At 37.8% G+C, this 25,000-nt stretch overlaps 1 protein-coding gene across 8 annotated transcripts in view; it reads right to left on the reverse strand.

Moving 5' to 3' along the window:
- The window catches only part of LOC135222628 (probable nuclear hormone receptor HR3), a 437,120-nt gene that overhangs the window by 31,921 nt on the left and 380,199 nt on the right, over positions 1 to 25,000 (reverse strand). For all 8 annotated transcript variants that reach the window (XM_064260749.1, XM_064260750.1, XM_064260748.1 and 5 more), the window contains exon 2: positions 15,647 to 15,874. In XM_064260749.1, the coding sequence (XP_064116819.1) occupies positions 15,647 to 15,874 (228 nt within the window). The remainder of the gene's footprint in view (positions 1 to 15,646; positions 15,875 to 25,000) is intronic.

Genomic DNA, 25,000 nt, shown 5'->3' on the forward strand with positions numbered 1-25,000 from the left:
TCCGAGCGCCACTTTGAAGCGTCTCTGATTCGAATTAATTGACGAACCCTTTCCGGGCAAAGTTTGATCCCACATCAAAAGGAGTGCCCTTCGCTGGGGCTCAATCAGTGTCTTCTCGTAAATTTAAACGACGAGAATACATCTCGTTTCCCAGAGGTACACAAACTTGGCGTCGTTTCCCACTTGCCGGCAAAAATCCAACCACGATTAGTTTGGGTAGGTGGAACCTGCACGGGTCTGTGTCATTCGTACGTATATATGTATGCGCGTATTTCTGTATGCGTCCGCGTTTGTTTGTATTCATGGATGTTGTGCATAAGCACAGAATCGATAAAATCGAAAAGAATGATGAAAATCACGTATATTTGCACGAGTTTAAAACTATTTGTAATCAAAGATGCTTATAATATTAGCCGAGTTCTGATATCACACTGAACAAAAATAAATACTCTTCACATTACGATTTTTTTTTCCAAAACGTTAACGTAAGTACGTGAGGGCTACGTTGAGAGAGAGAGATAGAGAAGAGAGAGAGAGAGAGAGGGGGGGGGGGGGGGGGGGGGGATAAAAATGGAAAATGTTTGAAGTGGATTATGTTACGTACGATTTCTTCCTCGAAAACGTCACGGGTGCATTACCCTTAATCTAATTTGCATAGACATCTTCCCCTAATATTCTTCGCCTCTATCACATTACGGTAATCGTTCTTAGACTTTACGCATCCTCCTGGCTGTCACATGATAAGACAATAAAACAAATAAATATATGAGTTTCGTTTTACATATATTATATATAATTATAATATATAAATATAATATATAATATATATATATAACATGTATGTGTATTATATATATGTTATAATATAATATATATATATATAATATATATATATATATAATATCATCTTATATATATAATATTATATATATATATATATATATATATATAGCACTCTCTGGCTATTACGTTTACATACGTAACTGGTAAAAATGACCAGTAGATTATATATATATATATATATATATATATATATATATATATATATATATATATATATATATATATATATTATTAATACGTATATACACTTGAAATGAAATAAGGAACACTCGATGTTCAGATGCAAATTTCTTCAGGGACAAATTTAATGGGATACAAATATTGCCTTCCTAGCTTGTATCACCTATGACAACTTCAAAGAACACATACACAGAACGTAGAAATTTACACAAAGATATTTACGCGATACACATATGAATGGGTTGACAGTAGAACGAACGCACAGGCTGTTAGAAAATGAGCAACGTACAGGAGTTACAAGAATTGGGATGTCTCAAAGACTTGTTAGTCCATCCGAGGAGACATCGTGTGCTCACTTATCTGTAGGAGCAGGTTTTACTGGAGGAACCTAAAGTTCTTTGTGGGACGAGTGACTTGGTGACAAATTTTGTGCTTTGCATGAATGTGGACATTCAATATGCGTAGCCCTGAACATATCAATGTAATTAGAAACATAGGCCAGAAATTCAAATATCCTGATATCGTATTATGCAATGCATTTAGAGCGAAAAAAAAGAATTTAGTCAACAACAGCAAGAAGTATTCTCCACGAAAAACCTGCTAATAATAATGATCTTAAATGCTTTCCCTATTGAGTTCGAATCTTAATGTGGCATTTAAGAGCAATAATACAATAAAGATGGTATTATAAACTCTTCAGACAATACATAAAATTTCATGCAGGGTACAAAACAATTTTTACATTGGGAAACTGGAAAATCAAAAGAACACACACACACACACACACACACACACACACACACATATATATATATATATATATATATATATATATATATATATATATATATATATATATATGTGTGTGTGTGTGTGTGTGTGTGTGTGTGTGTGTGTGTGTGTAGATATAATCTTCATTACACGAAGATGAGATATGTCCAATGTCGTCCACAGGAGAAAAGAGAAATAAAAGACTAGCTGCTTTTGCAGAGGCCTGGTGGAAGGCGAAATTGTCGAGCTACTAGAGTCTTTTTATTTTCTCTTTTCTCCTGTGGACGATATTGACATGTGTGTGTGTGTGTGTGTGTGTCTGTGTATGTGTAAAACGGGATAAAAGTGCTGTTTTTTCAAAACATGGTATTAGCTGGATGGTTTATGATGAAAATACCTTGGAACGAAACATAACTGAATCCCTCTTAATACAAGAGACCTTGCGTAAGAACACGAATATCAGCATTAGAACGCATAAAATGAATCTATTTATTTCAAGAGGAATGCGTAAACGATGCAGATTCGTGAAGTTTAGCTTGTCTAGTCTTAAGAACAAAGGTGTGAGAACCCACCTGCTGGGAAAAGTTATATTTGATCTCTTAGGGTCCTCACCCTCAGTGACAAATGAAGTTATGAGTCCTCCATATGTTCCTCCTCCTCCCCTCCCCCTCCTCCTCCTCCTCCCCTCCCAACCCCACCACACCAACCCCTCACCCCGGCGGTAATACATTTTCAACTGTCTGTACGATCGTTTGTACTGTCACCCCGGCAGATGTAATGTTCTACCGCTATGTATCAGTCCTTTCGAAGATGTCTTATTTAACCAATGAACAGGTCAGGATTTATAACACCTATATATATATATATATATATATATATATATATATATATATATATATATATATATATATATATATAGATAGATAGATAGATAGATATATATACCTATACACACACACACACACACTACACATATCTATATATATATATATATATATATATATATACTATATATATATATATATATACTATATATACCAACACATCCTCCATTGCAATGCAATGCAAAGGGCTCTATAAAGATCCACCATTCAGATGTTTCTTGCACTTTCACTTCCACTAATCTCCACTCATCTAGCCTCCAGCCTCATATTTCTCTTCCAAGTAACAATGGACACGTCCAAACCAACCTCAATCTCCACTGATAGTGCCTGGCTTTTCGTCTCAAACTTAAGATAAGAGCAGAAGCAGCCTTGTGGGCTGACGCCTCTTCAGATAAAGGTTAGACCCGCAAAAGGATATTGTGGCTTCGCTCAGGAGTGCTAGAAATCATAGGTAAAAGGACGATGAATAGAATTGAAGCATTATGAGTTTTCTGTCTTGAACTAAGGCCAATGACCCCGTCATTGCCTATTGGTTTTTAACTAAAGTCATCTAACAGAGTGGAAGTCTGGACGCCTGGTAGATGACTTTAGTTTACAACCAATAGGCGAAGGCCGGGGTCATCGACCTTAGTCAGCTAGGAATTTTACGTTGAGGAACTTACTATCGTGTGTTGCGTTATATGAATGGAGTTCCCTATCGATTATGACACACGCATGAGTACGCAAATTTAGAAATGGTACTCAGTAGGTGCTAAGAATCTCCAGGTCTATAAATAGCAAGATGTATACACATATACATACATACACGCACATATACGCACATTATATATATATATATATATATATATATATATATATATATATATATATATATATATATATATCTATATATATATATATAAATTTCATACATTCAGGCGCAATGATGATTAGCAAAATCTCCCCAGTGAAGAACCTGATCTCGACAATATCTAACGCATTTGGCATATTATAAAAAAAAAATTTCAAGGGGACCAGTTCAGGACGATACGAAGGGCAACACCTCAATAAATATGGTATACAAAGAACAGCAATAAAACGTAACTGAGATAAACCACGAACGCGTAATCTGTTATCAATTTTAACACTCCGCAACTGCAGATATCGTCTCTCTCTCTCTCTCTCTCTCTCTCTCTCTCTCTCTCTCTCAGCTCACCGGCGCCGTCGGTCAAAGGTAACGCATACACTCGGGCCGTCAACCGTTTCCGGTAACCCGTAGCCAGTGTACCGAAACGCCGACGAAGAACACGGCTGAGGAGGAGGAGGAGGAGGAGGAGGAGGAGGGGGAGGAAAAGACCGCAAGCTAACGGTAACTCGCTGTAAAAAGCCTGATATAGAAAAATGATGTCATTACGGCGGCATTATGCTAGAGTGTCACGGGCTGCTACCTGCAGCAGCAGCAGAAGAAGAGGAGCTGACTGATGGTAATACAGGCTGAGTCGTGTGTCTTTCGGAGGTGCCGCAAGAAACAATACCATTTCCGGAGCGACTTTGGCCGGGCGACAGCGGAGAGAGGGGTGGGGTGAGGTGGTGTGTGTGTGTGTGTGTGTGTGTGGAGAGGTTGAGGGGGGGGGGGGGGGGGGGGGCGCTGGGAAAACAAGGTGTGAGTATGGTAGATACCTGGGAGTCAATTACTCGCGAAGACAGGTATATGTCGCTGTCAAAATGAAACGCTATCGCTCGGGTACAAACTCATTACTTCGAATATATAACCGTATGTGTTGAGCGAAACGTATATGAAGTGTATCTAAAATAACTATACTTAAGGTACGTATATCTTAAATAAACGGATTTAATGCTCAATACAGAACCTCAACACGTACCAATCGGATAAAAATTACGCTTGGAGACGAGGAAAAGTGAACACCACTACTCGTACGACGAAATTTAGCACCGACGGTCTAATTATAGAAACTTGCTTGGAAATAGCTACGTCCCAACAGGTGCGGTGGTTCATGTATAAGCATCTGTTTTCTCGCCCATTTCCAACTCTCAGCGACACCTGCTTTCACGGTACAGGTGCGCAAACAGATGTCGAATTGTTACTTTCTTCCGTAACAGGTGCGTTTTATCATCGCTTTGACATACTCTTAAGTCAGTAGGTTTGTGAATCATTCTTTCTTTCAAAAATGTGTTTATGGGACTCCTCACGTGTACGCGCGCATAATGTGAACACACGCACGCACATGCACACACATATACGTGTGTGTGTGTGTATTTGTGAATTGGCTATTGCTGCAGAAAAATTCAAAGCCCCAATAACACCGAAAGTGTGTGAATAAGTCATGAATGCAACGGCTGAAAATACTGCAAGACTGAACACATGCAATATCTTGAAAAAAAAATGTTTGGTTTTACTTCAAATGTCTTTTGCTTGAATGTTGATTCGTTCCACTTTTCATGAAAATAGTTTGATAATATTTTCCGTTTGACTGTCTGTCTCTCTCTTCATGTATATATATATGTCTATATATATATATATATATATATATATATATATATATATATATATATATATATATATATACAGGAACGACGACTTACAACAATCACTCAACAATCAGGCGCACAATGCACTCATTGGCCCAACGAGGGCAAACCGAACTTACACGAAACCCCGCCCCCGACCAAACCTTCCATTCCTCGTCCGATCCCCGTGGATCGAACGTGAGCCTCCTGCATTGAGAGTCCATTGCAAAGTTGGCGTTCAAATGATTAAATTAATTCTGCAAGAGAGACTTGCTTTGTCTATTGAAAAATGATACAGTTATTTCATCGATCGCTCTCGTTAATTGGATAAGTGTCAATTAAGAGTAATACTCTGGCACGGGTTATTGTATATAAAAAAAAGGGGGTCTGCTGCTTTTCATGACGATATTTTTGTTCCTGACACTTGTACCGATAGCACGTCGAGGTGGGTAGAGGAATGATGTAGAGGGGAAATACAACATTATCCTTTCTGCAGTCTGCTGGGATATACTGTACATTTAAAAATCAAAGGATTGTGCAGACAGTCAATGGATCATAATAACAAATCAGTGACAAGAGAAAGAAACAACACATAGATATGAATTCACCAATGACACATTTACAGCTATTATTAATTCATGTGATTACTGAGAAAAATTAACGGATAATTTTGAGTCAAACAATAAGCATTTTGAATCACAATAAATAATGGTTATGATTACGGTCCACAGCGTCATTATCAGTGATAATCATTTTGTTTTCAGTTGTGGTTATCAATAAATATTTGACATTATTAATATTGCTATTTTTCGTTGTTTCATGGTAAGAAATAACCTTATCAAATGTCAATATAAAAAATGATCAGTGAAAGAAATGAAACGATCATCCACCGATACTGTATATTAAGAGGAGACGCCCTCGGAAGAAAGAACACAATCAAGCATACGGCCTCTTCAGATGATAAAACAAGATCCCTTTTACGGAAACAGGACACCTAGCACCAAGCCAGCAGAGAGAGAGAGAGAGAGAGAGAGAGAGAGAGAGAGAGAGAGAGAGAGAGAGCGGCAAGCACAAAGGAGAGGTGAGCGCATCCCAGCATCCGAGCCGAGTGAGGGAGAAATTGCCCAAAAAAGGATAAGGAATCCATAAGTTTGTAGGAGACATTCTCCGAGGACTCATACTCGCTCGAAATTCCCATTCCAGTCATGTCACGTGTTCTGAGGTCATAAGCTTCATGAAGGCTGGCTCAACATTCCCAGTGGTAAGAGGCTTCGATGTTAATTGGATAAAGCATCTCTCTCTCTCTCTCTCTCTCTCTCTCTCTCTTTGGGACCCTTTGACAGTCCTCTCACTGAGGATAAAGTCACGACTCAAGTTCCTAATCCATTGGTGATTTCAACGCCAAAAATAGATAAGCACGACTGAAAGCCAGGCGAAAGACACAGCGCTTAAACGCACCACTGTTTCCGCTTGCTTCAGTTTTCAAGCAGATCTGCTTGTCTGCAACGGGCGGCAGTGCCACCTCCTCCTCCTCCTCTTCCTCCTACTCCACCACCGGCGCTGCCATGTGCTTGGAAAGAGAGAAAAAGAGAGGGAGAAAGAGACAGAGAGAGAGAGAAAGGGAGAGCGGGCGGAGGGGGAGGAGCCTAGCAACAAGAAGTAAATACGGCCATACGACATTCCTCCATTATGACGTCACCGAAACGCCTTCGTGTTGTGCTACGGACCAAGGATTATGGTCCGGGATATTTACGTGTTTTAATCTGATTACTCCCATAGAGAAAGGGTGAATATTACCGCGTGCTGGGTTGAAGGACAGGCGGTTCTTTTATTCTAGTAACTGCGTCATATTTTCATAAGACCAAATGGCTGGTCACGAAGAGATACGGACAACAGTCGCTGGCATATTCATCCTCCAGGTGTCACTCACGAGAACTTTCATTCAATCTACCACGCTTCAAAGGCTGAATCAAGGATGAGTCCAGGTCGTGTGAAACGGAGAAAATATGTACAGCTGGCGAGTTTAAATCAGGCAAAAAGAAATAAATAAATAAATAAATAAAAAATGAATAAATAAATATGTAAAATAAGATTTTTAAAAACCTGTGATTGCTGAAATATTTCCCAAAACAGCACGTAGGGCGAGCACACACACAATGGTCATGAAAGGTCAAAACACTAAAGAAAGGAAAATAAAACTGTGCATTTACTGCACAGCATCTTTCCTCTTGGGCACTGCCGCTTTAAAAGTTGCACATTGCAGAGTTAACTACCAATATATACACGTTTTTACGTTGAAAAACAAAACATTGTATGCATATTTTCACTGATGTGTGTATGTATACACACGCTCTCGCGATCATATAAATCAGAAACAAACATTCGCACATTATACATATGACAAGTGAGGAAAGAAAAAAAAAGGTAGAAGGGGTTTCCTTCTACCTTTTTCTGTCCTCCTCGTCGCAACGCTAGATCACATAAATCAATCAATCACGTTGGAAGAAATTTAGCAGGCAATGTAGGACTCATTACCTAAGATGCATAACTTGACCTCCAATCACCACCCACGCCCATCCACGCCCCCACCCACCTATATGTATCCTTCCCCCGTGAGATTTTGTAATTCAGAGTCCGAATTCTCCCTTTGGACCCGAGGGAATAAAGATACAGTTTATTAAAGCGGACACACACGCAACCCTCCAGCAGAAAGCAGGGACCAGGAGTGGCAAGGAGAGGTCGGTGTGTGGGTACCAGGCACAGAGAGAGAGAGAGAGAGAGAGAGAGAGAGAGAGAGAGAGAGAGAATGGACTCTGCTAATCACTGTCATCAGTCAATGTTTGTTTTCCTTAAATTCATATACTTTTACTCCTTGTGGCTATAACGTCAGAAATTTGCAAGTACCTCTGTTCGTCTGCATGTCTATTTTTTTTTTTTAACCTCCAACCTGGCCCCACGTCCACGCCCCCTCTCTCTCTCGCTCTCTCTCTCTCTCTCTCGCTCTCTCTCTCTGTCAATCTAGAAAATAATTGCTTGTTTAGGGGTGCTTGGCTGCTAGAAACGTTTAATGCACAGTTGGTCATGAACTGTATATATTTGCCAGGTCCAGGATACATCCAAACCGTTTGTCTGATTGCACATCCCGAGAATATTTCAAGTTCATTCACTTAGTATGGATACCAACGACTCATCGGCCATCATGACCATCAACTTTCCTCAGTCTTGGAAGCTAGACCATCCACCTATTATCAGGGCAAACGGGAAATCTACATGTGTGTATATACCTCTCAAAGTCTATATTCAGTGCGGACATAATTTACTGGAGAGTCCCTGAACCCCTATGATGTGTCAAGACCCCTCTAACCTCCACAGTATTCAGGGGATTCCTTTGAATTCCCATATCAGTTAAGGCTAATTCTGTGATCCTCAATTTTACTCATTTTAAAGAACAGTCTTTTACCTATAATAGTTTATATAGAAGTGCCTTGAACACCTATAAACCCCTACAGTACTTAAAAGTTTCACGTGAGCACCCATAATAATTAAACGGCCCTTGAAACTCCTGCAAAATTTAAAGAAGTGCTTTGAACTTCTAAAATATTTGGGAAAAAAGAACCCTTGAAAACCCACAAAACTAAAAATAGACTTGGGAAAAATCTAGTAACACCCAGATTCTAGAGGATTTACAACCCCAGTTCCCACTGATCACAGCAATCCCTCTGTATCAACTGCTCTGCAGAGAGAGCGCAGAGCTGGTTATGGATTGCTCTAGAAGCAAGAACCTGTGCTAGCACGTGACTGGTTTAATCTGACAATAAAAATAAAGCGAAGAAATGGAGTTGATGCCATAGCTGGCGCTTAGGCAGCCTCTAAATTCATTCCGTCTAGAGTGTATGCTGGAGTATGTCTAGTCATTTAATTTTGGTTAAATCAATACCACAGTTCGAATTAAATAATTCGGCGATGTTAGTACTAAGATAACCACTTTTGACAGAGTACAAGAACTGTAGATAGAAGGTTTTATTCTCACCCTTAACGAAAAAACATTCATTCGCACCAGAGAGCGAATCATGTAGGTGCGCGGAACAGTCGAATTCCAGGGCGTGTCTGCCTGGAAGTCAGTTACAGAGAAGGTTTGCTCGGAACACTCGAGTTCCAAGAAGCATTTTTCTAACAATCGAAGTTCCAGCCAGCATATTCTTTTTTTAATATTGAAATAATTGATGACTCGTGCATGTCAGTAACAGTCACTTTCAAGTGTTTCTGTGGAACAGTCGAGTTCCAGGGAGATTTTACTACAACGTAACAACAGTTGATTTCCATGGCGCATTTTCTTAGAAGTGTCAAGTTCCAGGAGTGTTTTTCTAGAACTGTGCAGTTTCTCTAGAGTCTAGGCGTTTCGCTCGTACAGTCAAGTGTCGGTAATTATTGCAGTACAATGGTCGTCTTAGTTGCTCAGTTGCATCATCAACCTCAATAACGATAGGAGAAATTTACAAGTCTTGACTTCGTGTTTTCCTTCGACAATTTCTTCTGCCTATCAACAGCAGCCTCAGACAAAACAAAGGTCTTTCTGGAACTCGGATGGATACGCGACACTTTATTAATAGAATAAATGCTCCACTGGTTGAATTTATGGCCCCGTCAAAAATGATGACATAACAGAGATTTTATGCATTTTAGTTTTTCTGTAAAACTACTGAGGATAGAGGGGTGCAGATTGGTACGTTGATCATCCACCCTCCAATCATCACACATTCCAAATTGCAGCCTTCTATCCTCAGTAGTTTGTATTTTATTTAAGGATACATTTAGCCATGATCTTACGTCTGGCCACCACCTGGCCGCGGCTGAAAGTTTCAAGGGCCGCGGCTCATACGGCATTATATGCTGTAAAAAAAAATATATACAAAAACTCGATTGTGCCGCAGAAACTTCGGTGCCTTTTTTACTTGTTTTTTTCTTGCAGCTGAAGGCGGGGGCGGGGGGGGGTGGTGGGGGGGGGGGGGAGCGTTGAATAATGGTTGGAGGAACATCACGGACAGTAAAGAAAAAAAATAATAATAAAAAAATTAGTCCTGTAAAGGTGGTCTAGGTGTGCTCACACGATCAGCATTAATGTTCTGTAAATCATTAAGTCATTCTAGAAATATTAATATTTTCTGTTAAAATGCTAATTTTCCTTTGCCTGCGACAGAGAGAGAGAGAGAGAGAGAGAGAGAGAGGGGGGGGGGGCGACGTAATCAAAGGGTATTCTCCTGGCAATTTGTCGTAAATTCTGAGCATCGTAAATAATGCAAAAATGATAAAGTCCCATTAGGGGCCTTGCTATTCTGACCAGTTATCGGTTCGTACCTTACAATTTCCAGAGTGACTCATGTCAGCCAAGCATGGAAGCAATAGACGGCGCTTAAAATGAAACCAGCTGCGAGAACGGTGAAAATAATATCGGAAATAATAGCATCAGTAACCATGAGAACGGTGACAATAATATCGGTAATAATAGCATCCATAACCAGAACAGCAACAACCAATTACTTAATAACCGGGGAAATGATGTAAATTAATAAAACAATAGCAATGATTTACTAATAACAACGGAAACGTAAACAAAAGATATAAACCACAAAAACTTACTATATCAAAATGGTAAGTTGAAATAGTGTGCAAAACTACTGAAAATGCGGCAACTGTCCCTATGCTTGACACATAACTAAACACGTAATAATAAGTAAAAATAAATATATAAATTAATAAAAACCTGTATAAATCAGCGGTGAAGATTTTTACATAATTGTATTACTTTTTTTTTTTTACATATTCTGAACCTGGAGAACAATTATGAAGATACAAACGCTTTCGATTTTGTCATGATCAGAAATCCAAAGCTGAGTGTTTGTTTTTCAATGATTATTCTTAGGGGATAAAAAGCTGTAGCTGTCGATAGGTGCTTCTTAATAGTTTATCTGAAAGATCACCGGTATAATCCAGTCTGCAAGTAATCTCCCAGTTCTAAAAGGAAAGGAAAAAAAAGCCATGGGTTCGGTGGCAAAGGAAGAGGAACGTCCCCTGCTTTCCAACTTTGTCTAACTTCTAATAATTCTCCTAACATCTCCTATCCGGACTGGGTTCGAATTCCGTCTGGGCAGGGGAATTTCTTTCCATGTAATTCCATTTAAATTTCAAGGTCTGTACTGGCAAATGTACCCCCCCAAAAAATGCTGGGAATTAGACACAATTGTGGCTACTGCAATACAGTGCTACTCTCTCTCTCTCTCTCATATATATATATATATATATATATATATATATATATATATATATATATATATATATATATATATGTGTGTGTGTGTGTATGTGTGTGTGTGTGTGTGTATGTTATATACATATATAATTCGTAGTGTTTGTATGATTTGGAATTGTGGTCCGACGAATTAAATCGAACATAGCTGTGGTTCGTTTACTCCTTTGTACAGAGATGCCCGATTATAAGCAGCCCATGGGAATACAGAAGCCAAACAAAGTGAAGTTTCGACACATAAATTTGAACATCTGATCATTTATGCACAAGAAGTGTTCCGTGACTTGAACAGTCGCTGATAAAATACTGAATATCTGATGTCTTATTCACAGAAAAATGATCTATAACGGATTAGGGGTACGTGATGCATTTTCTATATCAAGTCAATATTTTATATCAGTATAAGGTCACGTTTCATATATTCGTTTACGAAGCCGGTGGCTGGTAAATCCAAAAATCAATCACGTATAGAAAATTAAAATTGATAAGAATAATCCTTCTTCTCAAAGTTACTAGCTGACCAGTCAAGTAAAAAAACAATAAGCAAGACACGACGCAGCCCTATACATAAACACTGAGGACAATGAATATAATTGGATTAGCCTCTAGTTTAAGATTTTCGTGTAGATATAATTTTCAAAACGAAAACTGGGAATTATACTATATATTGTTTTGGGTACACTTTAATTAAAAAAACTGGATGTTGCCAAGGACATCTCATTCTCTTCACCGAATGGACATTTAGCTCTTCAAAGATTATATGATTTGATGAAAATGTAGAAAACTGTCTCTTGTGGAAAAAAAAAAAAGTCTGAATATTTGCCAATAATTCCCAACCAAACACAGACATGATCGAGACTACATCCGGGAAATAATTCCACGACAGAAACTAAAAAAATAAATTTTTAAAAATAAAGCTAACGTCCCAAAGGACGTCACATACATATCCATCCTTTCGTTCTATCGCCACCATCCTTCAAAGTCCTATCCATTATTACCATACCAACACTAACAAAAAACAAGAGAGAGAGAGAGAGAGAGAGAGAGAGAGAGAGAGAGAGAGCAATGTTCATAGCAAAAAATTCCACTTAAGGATGAATAAAACGAAAATATAGAAAGAGAAAGAAAGGAAAAAAATGGAAGCAATATTTCCCTTCCTCGCAGGGAAACGATGGCGATTGCGTCGGGTACTAAGCTTTAAGAGTAGCTCGGCTGGGTCGGTCCCGGGGTTTTAGCAGAGTTCACGTGCTGAGAACGAGGGGAAGGGAGAGGAGGAGGATGAGGGGGAGGGAGAGGAGGATGAGGGGGAGGAGGAGGAGCTGGGGTTCAGGAGGGGACCCGGAGCCTATTGATTCCCTCCCATCGCAGCACTGAATACTGCATGACACCCGCGCACACACACGTATGTACGTACACACACACATACAATGCTCTCACATGTAAGCACATAGGGGTGTTTCCTCCGAAGGGGTTTCCTCCATACTCCCCGTTACTACAAAGAGGAGCTGATGCCGTAATTGCGAGAATTCGCAGGTTGATTGCCGACAAGCCCGTCGAGATTAAAACCAACAGGAGAGAGAGAGAGAGAGAGAGAGAGAGAGAGAGAGAGAGAGAGAGAGGGCTTTTGTCCTTGGGTGGAATGCAATGCAGAGACTGCACTCTTTAACCTCTTGTCTAGGGAGTTCTGTCAGTTGATATTGCGACTGCACACGTTTGTTTGAACGGACAAATACGCACACAGACCATGCACACACGAGTCGCCGCATAAGTAAACTCGCTCACATTGTTGGGGTATCTTCCGTGTGCCTAGGTCTAAGAGGCGGCTAATGTTGTGGATGTTTTCTGCAGACGGCCTTCATCTCTGATTTAGTAGTGTCTTAGCTTTCAGTATAGCCATCCTTCCATAGAAGGACAAAGATTACTGTTTGTAAATATAGATATATATATATATATATATATATATATATATATATATATATATATATATATATATATATATATATTGGGCGCGTTTATATTAGTGCATAATATCAACAATTACTTTAATTTACTTTAAAGGTAAACTTCGTCCTTTTCCCTTTCCGTGTTTCCTTCTGCCCCGGGCAGGAAATAGGCAATACATTGTTGTCTCATCGACCTTTTACCCCTTAAAAAAAAAAAAAAAAAAAAAAAAAAAAAAAAAAAAAAAAAAAAAAAAAAAAAAAAAAAAAAAAAAAACAAAAAAAAAAAAAAAAAAAGACATACGCACTCCGTAATCCGTAGCAGAACTTAAGATTGAACTGTCAGTGCAAGTGAACGATAATTCAAATCTAAACTGATAATGAGTTAAAACAAATTCCGGTAAAATATGAAATTTGTCTGTGTGTGTGTGTATACATAGAATGAGTTTCTCCATTACCATGTTCTAAAACGGCCGGTTAGTGCGATTAAAAATCGACCGTAAATGTTCACTGTAAAACAGACCTTAATAATATGACAAAATACTATTTATATAAAGAACTCGACAAAAATATTGTCAGCCCAGAGACGGAGAGTACGCTGCTGTATATCTCTTTGGGCAGTAACCAGAACAATTAAAAATATACGCAAACAAAATAAATTGCCGGTAGAGTCCTACACGGTCACGCTCCATGAACAATATTCTGTTGTAATGCTGAAATCATATGCAACAGAGCTAGAGCTACCTACCTGGACACCGGTTTGATTACTGACTGTAAAACCAGTCTGCAAGACTAAGGATATATAGCCTGTCGTCCAGGATGAAGATCTCAGCAGTCTTTACGACCGATCAGGCAGCCTGTTCTTAACCAGTCGCAGAGTTTGAATGTACAATCAGTCTATAAAACTGAATATATGAAACATTTTCAAGACAAGAAATAATCTGTCTATTTGAGTGAAGATATAAACAGCAGAACGCTTTCTTATGAACGAAAAAATGCTTGTGCTTTTACTGATATCTTTCACCGTATATGTGATACGGTTTGAAGATTTGAATTCTATGGCTTAATCTGTGGTTGGTTGTTCAAGTCGTTTAAGTGAATCGACCTCTCTCTCTCTCTCTCTCTCTCTCTCTCTCTCTCTCTCTCTCTCTCTCTCTCTCTCTGTATATATAATATGATATATTATATAATATATATATATAATATATATATATATATATATATATATATATATATAAAATATACTCGATATACATATAGATATATATATATATATATATATATATATATATATGATATTATATATATAATCCACACACCCTAAGATACCATAACAAGCAGGGGAGGGCCTGTTCTCTACAGTATATTAATATATGTAGTTCCACTGTGAATCTAAAGTAGTCCTGAAGAATACCAAGGTTTGAAGTAATAAAAGTAAGATGTGTATTAAAAAATTCTTAGACATCTTACATAAGTGTGGACTTTTATTACTTCAAAATATTCCAGTCACGTTATGATGATTTATTTTAGAATACCAAGGTTTGATGTCTAAAACGACTGTCGGCTTACGAACGGATAAACATAACAGTATTGCAGTTGCTTAGTGAAAGAGCGCTGAAGATGTGTGATGTTTAGCCTGTCAGTTGTAGAAGTCACATGTGATTAGTTCCTCGTTGAACGAGTGGATTTCGTGCTCGGCTACCAATCCGGTGGTCCGAAGTTCGATTCTCGCCTCGGCCAACGCGTAACCAGTGAAATTTATTTCTGGTGATAGAAACTCATTTCTGGATATAATGTGGTTCGGATCCCACGATAAGCTGTATAGGTCCCGTTCCTAGGTAACCAATTGGTTCCTAGCCACGTCAAAATATTTAATCCCTAGGAGAGCTGTTAATCATCTCAGTGGTCTGGTTAAACTAAGATATACTTAAGAAGACACACGTGCATTTATTTATGAATACATAGAAAATGAACGTAAGGCACATGTGGATTTATTTATGAATACGCAGAAAATGAACGTAAGACACACGTGGATTTATTTATGAATACACAGAAAATGAACGTAAGACACACGTGGATTTATTTATGAATACACAGAAAATGAACGTAAGACACACGTGGATTTATTTATGAATACACAGAAAATGAACGTAAGACACATGTGGATTTATTAATGAATACATAGAAAATGAAAGTAATCATGTTGTACTACTCACCATCCCGGGACATGCCAAGGGCGAGGCACTTCTGTAACCGGCAGTACTGGCATCGGTTGCGGTTGACGCGGTCCACCACGCAGTTCTTCTGCCGGGGACACTGGTAGTTGACGACGGAGGACTGCGACCTCCTGAAGAAGCCCTTGCAGCCTTCGCAGGTGATGACCCCATAGTGGACGCCAGAAGATTTGTCCCCACAAACCTTGCACGGGATTATCTCGATCTGGGCTGCGGAGGAACAGAGGGAGAACAGTGTTAGATCTTTTCTTTTAGGAGAGAGAGAGAGAGAGAGAGAGAGAGAGAGAGAGAGAGAGAGAGAGAGAGAGAGAGAGAGAGATGTCACTACAATTGATTTTGTTTCGAAAGTATCAATATAGCTTATAGCTTTTGTCTTTTATTTTCTAAGTGGGTATTATTAGAGAGAGAGAGAGAGAGAGAGAGAGAGAGAGAGAGAGAGAGAGAGAGAGATGTCTACAATTGATTGTGTTTCGAAAGTATCAATATAGCTTATAGCTTTTGTCTTTTATTTTCTAAGTGGGTATTATTAGAGAGAGAGAGAGAGAGAGAGAGAGAGAGAGAGAGAGAGAGAGAGAATTTCAGTGCCAAATGTCAAGTTACCTGAAAGACTTACCATAAATATAAAAAAAGAGAAAAAAAAAATACAAAATCAAATGTCTCTACAGAACAAACTTGAACATTACTGGAACCCTTGTTATGGTTTGGATGAAAAATCTGACAATCATTCCTTATCGCTCAATTGCAATACAAATATTCATATCAGTCACACTCACTCAAATACGTGCATGCACGCGTGTGTGAAAGTAGCTACATTCCGGTGGGCACGCGCTAAAATCATTTAAATCGACACACTGAAGAAAAACATACGAACGAACAAGCTGCGAGTACCCAAATGAATAACTCTTTCATCAATGATGAGAAAATTGGAACAGAGGTAACATTTTCAGTCACTCGCAGATAACAAATTTCGCTTTTGCTTTCTATCACGGAAGTGACGCCCCACCGATTGTGAACTACGCTCAGAAGATTGTTTACATTCTGTTCGGATTCTTCCAGCTGGTATTCTGCGTGTCCCGAAGCCCGAAATATAAAAAATTTATAAACACGATTGGAGGTCGGTGAGCCCTTTTATTTTTTTTATTTTATTATTTTTTTTTTTTAAATAAAAGAAAACGTATTACTGTTGCCCTGGATCAAAGTGCAGGTTAGGTGAGGATGTTCTGAAGACATTGATCGTATTGTTGCTTCACGTGTTGACCAAATGTCGACATTCCAACAATTGAATCCAGGATTTTTCTGTCAAAAATCTTGAAGAATTTATACAACAAGCTTTTTCAGATGCTGTTCTGGGGACTAAATTCAGTTCTCTGTACAAAGATCTTAATATATTTTGAGCGGCGACATATGGAACACGATTTCAGTCCGTAATAATAATAGCAGTGATAAAGAAAATAGTTATAAATAATAATGATAATAGCACTTTGGTGATTAGTACTTGGATTGGTATCGGAAAAAGCCAGAGGCCGTCGACGAATAGAGCGCTTGAAGATACGAGAGGAAGGCCTTGATTCCCTCCCATACATACATACATACATACATACATACATACATACATACATACATACATATGTATATATATATATATATATATATATATATTATATATATATATATATAATATATATATATATATATATATTACGTTAATGTATATATACGACTAAATTCCATACGAATGACAGCACGTATATATTTACGCAATGGCAAGACTTGATTGTTTTTTTTTTCACAAACTAATTGCTCGAAGCAAAGATGTGAGAGAATAAAAACCTAAGTGCAAAGTAAGTGCAACTAAACCATTAATCCATGGATGCTGGGATAGACTATAATGAGGGATAAAACTATCGTCACATGATGTGAAAGAAAATCAACATTACGAAGACTCCCACGTTCTTTTAACTGAAAAAAAAATAAAAAATAAAAAAGCCATATCTACGGTCGTGAAGATTGAAAAACAGGCATCCACCATCTCAGAGCTTTTGTGAAGAAAAAAAAAAGGCTTAGACTTCCTTAATAGCAGAACTAATATTTTTTGCTTGCAGAGCCATGAAAACTTAATCAAAATATTTCAACGGTTACATAGCTAAAAAAAATGATGTATCTACGGTCGTAGAGCTAAAAGAACATTGACATCACAACCACACACACACACACTCACACACACACACACACACACACAGAGAGAGAGAGAGAAAGAGAGAGAGAGAGAGAGAGAGAGAGAGCTTACTTCTATACCAGCAGAGCTGGACAAACAAAGTTTCTGTAATGCTTGCAGAGCTAATAAAATGTAGAAAAATGATTCCAACGATTGCATAGTTTAAAGAAACTTCCAGGAATACAGAGCTTAAAAGGAAATCCAAGACTGCACAACCCCTAAAAAGACTAACATTGCAGGGCTAAAAAAAAAAAAAAAAAAAAAAAAAAAAAAAAAAAAAAAAAAAAATCCACGGTTGCACAAATAAAAAATTGAAAAAATCCCCACGATTGTACTGCTAAAGATTGCCCGACTAAGGGCACAATTCATTCCTGTGCAATGCTGACATCAGCATTACGTCATCGCCATTCTTAGCAGAGAGAGAGAAAGAGAGAGAGAGAGAGAGAGAGAGAGAGAGAGAGAGAGAGAGAGAGAGAGAGAGGGTGGGGGATTACTATGGGGGTAAAACAATTAATTGATTTACTTCGCATAGAAGGAGGTCATTTATATCAGCGTTAGTTCCATACGTATGTGTATGTATATGTGTATGTGTATATGTATGTATATGTATATGTATATGTGTATATATATACATAAAACATTGCATTCTTTTCAATTTCAAGACGGTTCAGAGTCTGCAGCAATCAGAAAGGCCCCATCCGAATTCCCCAACGTCTTCAACCAAAGGGTCAATGACCTGAACAGTACTCTGGTGAGAAGCTTCCGAAACCTGTTAAGAATCCTGATTCTCTTCAGTAGAGAATTAGATTCATTAATTGGTGCTGCGTGGCTTACCCTCATTATTTCGAAACTACGGTCGAAGTGGAGAATAATATAGGACATGGAAAAATTGAAGTTTTTCCGTATGTTGTTAACAAATTTAAGGAATTATATATACACACACACACACACACACACACACACACACACACACATATATATATATATATATATATATATATATATATATATATATATATATATATATGTGTGTGTGTGTGTGTGTGTGTGTGTGTGTGTGTGCGTGTCCATATATATATATATATATATAATATATATATATATATATATATATATATGATATATATATCTACATAATGTATAGACATATATAATATATATTCACAGTCCAATAAGATGGCTGATAAAATACGAAAATGCCACATACTAATAAAAACTTAAAAAAATACAATCCTCTTTCTGACTATGTGACATGCCTGTGTTTGATGTTATTTATAAATGATGCTAACAACAACAAGAACGAAAATAACAATCAACAATAAAATTCCTTATAACTAAACAATCACAATAGCAGTAATATGTTGTATTTTCCCACAACCCTACATCGATGTCTTAGGCGCAACCAAAACCTCATGGATCCCCATCGGGGGTCATTGACCCTTGCAGCAGCAGCTAGTAGCTCAGTGTATTCGCTCGTGAATGGAATCACTATTGAATAAGTAAACAGTGTCAATGTGCCTTTTCTAGGTTTTTGTGTTACATTTTAAATTTTTTGATGACGATGATAATTGGACTCTTTATATTCGGTTGTTATCTTTAATTTCAGTTTTGAAAGCTTCAATTTTTTTTTCTCGCTCTCTTTCTCGCTTTGATTTTGTAATGGGTGTTTTATACAAACAGCAAATTCGTTATATTTACTAGATTTTAAATCATATTTCACGTAGTTTTTAACTTCAACGTCTCGCTTTTATACATTTTCTGCAGAATATCTCACAGAGGCAGAAACGTTATCGTTATTCCAATCATAGATTTTTCTTATTTTCTCCTTAACACCAACTTCAACGTCACTCTCTAACTTACAGTTTTTCTTTTCTTTCTTTTTCCTGTGGACTCTTACATAAATGAGAACCTGAACATCACTATTGAAACACCACCCAATTTCCCACCACCGAACGTCTTACGTAAGGACCAACGTTGAGTATTATTAGATTATTATGCCCAGGTTTTTGGTTCGTCTCCAATTTCGGTTGACTTGTGTCATGTTTTCCCCTCAACCAGGGAATGGGGCCCTTACGGAATAATCTGACAGATTTTATGAACAATTGGACAGTTATTTTTTTATTATTCATATTACTCTACCGTACCCATGCCAGCACGATTGCTAGAAACATGAAAGATGGGGGAGACGGTGTTTTAACCCTTTTGGGCGTTATGTAACATGCCGAAAAATCAGTCATGTCCCATCATTCAGTGGTGGGAGGGGCTACCGCGGGTTGGACGACGGCAAATCCAAAGCTTAGGTTCCCTACCCACACAAAGGTGTATGGACACACATTATTCAAAATGAACGAACGTTCTTATGGAATAGACCAACAAGGTTCTATGCCTAAAGAGCAACTACTCAACGAATTAAAGGTATTCACTTACAAGCGAAAAGAAGGGAATAACAAATAAATATAAGATAATTAAAACTAATAAAAGACGTGACACTGTCCGCTGACCCGCAGTCTCCCCTCGCTCCACATTCGAGCATAATAATAATAATATAATAATAATAATAATACAGAAACAGATCCACTGTAATATACGTGGAAACATATATTTAGAAACAGCTTCAATTATAAAAATATTTATACACGTAGATTACTGTGGATCTGCTTCTCCATTTTAAGACTCCTGTTCCTATGATTGTCTTTAATAATAATAATAATAATAATAATAATAATAATAATAATAATAATAATAATAATAATAATAATAACACCACGATGACTCTTCTCTTTGAAAATCCGAGAACTTGTGAGTAAGTATATTCACAAAAACCACTAATTAATGCAAGTTTTTTCTAAGAAGCGCCGGCTGCAAATATTCTCAGAATTAACACAACTGTAAAGATGGATAAACGAAACTATTCTTATTAGTGGTTTGAAAGAACTATTCACTGTTTGTTTTATTCTTTAGTTATTCAATAATGAGATTTTAAAAATGCAAGATCTCCTGACAAGTGATATGAACAGAAAATAATTTGTGCAAAAATAAAATCTTTGTTAACAATTTCAAATTTCATCTCCTCTATGTAATACCTCAATGTACAGTATACATAATGCATCCAGCCTCATATGAATATAAGTCAAATAGCCACGAAAAGATACTCAAATGCATAAATAAAGCTAGTGGGAATATTAAGAAACGATCGTATGACAATCAAACTCTATCGAGAAAGTTAGTGTCACAGCCGGAATACTTTTTAACTATCTTGTGGAAGCGCTGAAATACATCGAGAAAGACGGCAACAATGTTGGAGTATTATCAAACTACCTCACGAAAATCATGCGTGAGTCTACGTCAAGAATATGATCAAAGAACATCAACAAAGTTTAAAATGAACATCTCGGGAAGAATACTGTGACAAAACCAAATCTAAGAGACAGCCCTTCCACCAGGTTCTTCACACCACCACCAAAGCCGAGAGAGAGAGAGAGAGAGAGAGAGAGAGAGAGAGAGAGAGAGAGGGCACTGACCTTAGACTGAAAATGACAGTAGCCTATTTCTCCTAAATTAAAAAAGCCCCGTTTTCAGAGATAGGCAACAGTTGACGACAAAGGCAATGCAATTATGTTTTCGTTCAGAAAGTTTCATTGATCCCAACGATCGTCAGCTTAACGACAATAGACGACCGGATTGATGGAAGTGACGTCACACAATCAACGCGGACCAGGTACATCAGCAGCGGGAGGAGTGAGTGAGTGAGTGCATGTCCCTGACCACAGGCATGCGTGCAAGGTGACGTCACGTCGGGTAGGCAGCCAATGGGAGGCGCCAACTGGCACCAACGCGTGGTGACATGTCGATATAGCCCTCGGGGGCCAACGACCTCGACGCCCAAAACAAACAAACAGACACACGCGTACATACACACACACAAGCGCGCACACGGCATAAAAACGTGTGATACATCAATGGCATTTACATGAAGCTTTTGATCTTATGAAGTCACATGGGGGAAACTCAACTCATTGAAGGGAGAATTTCTTTTATTATATATCATTTTTTTCTTTTATTTTGTCCGGAACAAAACAAAAGAGAGTTTTCTCTAGTTCCTGTTTGTGTGTGTGTGTGTGTGTGTGTGTGTGTACTTCTGGAACTAAATTTCAGTCATCAATCGAATTCCCTGGCCCCGAAATACGACGAATCTGAGAATAAAGACAAGGCGAATGAGAATAGGAAGAAAACCGAAGCAAACGCTGACTAAATAAAAATTGACGAAGAACAAAAGGGGAAGTAGTAGAGAGAACTAGAAAGAGAAAGAGAGAGAGGGTTAATGACCTGGCTCAATGCCCACGAACGTCGTTCTCTCTCTCTCTCTCTCTCTCTCTCTCTCTCTCTCTCTCTCTCTTCCCGCCCAACTTCTCCTTCCCCATCCCTATATTCTCTCTCTTACTTGTTATAGGATCTGTCTATTACGCCATTCCAACTGGCCATCGTCTACTGTCTATATGCTTATCGGGGGTGATCAGTGTCAAATACTTCACTGAATAACTGAGCATTTATGGAAGTGTTACACACACACACACACACGCACACACACACACACACTATATATATATATATATATATATATATATATATATATATATATATATATATATATATATATATATATATATATATTGTGTGTGTGAGTCGCTCCAAGACTTCCCCTAGTTTCAATTAATGAGTAAATCTCGAGCATAAACGTAAACGGAAATACGAAAGCATAAATAAAAACCGAAAAGATTGAAACAGCCGAGTTTAATGATTGGAGCAAGAATGTTGGAAAGAGTGAGAAATGTGGAAATCAGCAATAAATAATAAAAATGTGGAGATAAGTGATAAGTAAATAATAATAAGTAATAAATATTAGTTTAGGTGAAAACACAGATCATTTAGATTTTGGTTGGTTGGGATGATGGGAGATGACTGGTAAAAGACGCAAACAGAATAACAGAATAAGAATGATATGCATAGGAATAGAGAGTTTAGGCCAAAGGCCAAACACTGGGAAGGATATTGACAGTAAAAGGTTTGAAAAGTGTAACACGAGGTAGACCTCGTAGTTGCACTATGAAGTAAATGTTAGGAGAGGTGGATAGCAAGATGGAAGAGAGATAATATGACTGGGTGTACAGTAAAAGGAATGAGAGGGGTTGCAGCTAAAGGCTGAAGGGACGCTGCGAAGAACCTTTCGTAATGACTACAGTGTACCCAGTGAGGTGCACTGACGGCACTACCCCTTTACGGAATATAATAATAATAATAAAGAATAAACAATTCTGATGTGTTGAAAACGGCCTAGAATTCAAGAAGAGAGGTTAATTGCATTGCGTGAGATTTTGTTTGTTTGGGGGGGGGGGGGTAGTCTGGCGCTCTGCTGAGGAGATTCCTATGCAGGGTATGAAACGATAAATACAATGTAAGTTTTCTGCACATGGGCTCATCTGCAATTCAACAGCTACACCCACACATTTATGTAATATATATATATATATATATATATATATATATATATATATATATATATATATATATATATATATATATATATAATATATATCAGTATAAAGGGCCATTAAAAACATGTTTAAAGCTAAGGACTATATTTCGGTGGACTAACTTCCACACTTATCAAGTAGTGAATCAACAACTCGATAAGGGTGGAAGATAGTCCCTCGAAATATAGTCCTTAGCCTTAAACCAGAGTGTTTTAATGGGCCTTTAATACTTGAGACGTATCCTGTTTTAACAGAAGAATTTATATATATATATATATATATATATATATATATATATATATATATATATATATATATATATCGGCTTCACCACCATCTCAATATCTCGAATGAAATGACTTGATAACAATCAAGTAAATAAAACCCAAACCTTTAAGTTTCTCTACACTCCCCCTCCCCCGCCCCCGCCACCCCCGTTACCCAACACAGGGGGGGGGGGGGGACAGAGCACACCAAATACGTAATAGGCCTACAATGCTCAGGTCCACAGTTACTGGCACAACGACTTCCCAAAGTCGGCGCATGAAACCCGTCCTTATGTGCATCAGCTTCGTTGCAACCTTCACGAGGGGTGGGGGGCGGGGCTCCAGTCACCCAAGCCGTGACCCCTCGTGTACCCTCGCCGCCACTCTCACTTTCACTGGTCCTGCTCTCCCCTTGTCTATCAGATTCGGATCACGCTGAGAGAGAGAGAGAGAGAGAGAGAGAGAGAGAGAGAGAGAGACTGGATATTGCTGATGGAGGCAAAGTGGTGGCTACGATAGTAGCATTCGCTTATCTTCAGTATCCATCCTTACTTATCTATCTGTCTGTCTGTCCATCTATCTATCTATCTATCTATCTGTCTGTCTTCTTCTATCTACCATCATCCATCCTAAATCTATATATCTATCTATCTATCTAGTCTGTCTTCTTATATCTATCTCCTTCTATCTATCTATCAATCTATCTATCTCTCTATCTATCCTTACATATTAGTATATTAGTATATACACGCATATAGTCTGAAAAAAAAAAATTTTTACCCTGATAAAAAAACAAAAAAAAAAAAAAAAACTTGTTTCTCTCAACAGTTCCGATACCGCTGTCAATTTGTGGACGAAGTCAGATGTGTAATATTGGCCAACGATTTCTTCGGTGTTAATTCACTTCTCTCTGGAGCATCACGATCGCAGTTGTGGATGATAGCATATAATGAGCAACATTATTATTGTCATATAACTAGCAGTAATATCATTATTATTATTATATCAAATGACTACATGCAACGAAACACAGGTGACCTAATTTATCAAATAGTTTTTTTTTTCAAATCTGATTTTATCATAAACACCCTGCAAGGAGACCTCTCTCTCTCTCTCTCTCTCTCTCTCTCTAGATGTCATATATATATGTACGTATATATATATATATATATATATATATATCTATATATATATATATATATATATTATTTTTATTTTTACACACATATTAAAAAAACATATACATATATATGGGCATATGGGTGTATGTGTATACGTAGATATATGTATTCTGATGTATTCTGGGATGCGGGTGCAGTCTCCA

This window comes from Macrobrachium nipponense, chromosome 8 (assembly GCF_015104395.2).
Source record: "Macrobrachium nipponense isolate FS-2020 chromosome 8, ASM1510439v2, whole genome shotgun sequence".
In the NCBI taxonomy this organism is placed as follows: Eukaryota; Metazoa; Arthropoda; class Malacostraca; order Decapoda; family Palaemonidae; genus Macrobrachium; species Macrobrachium nipponense.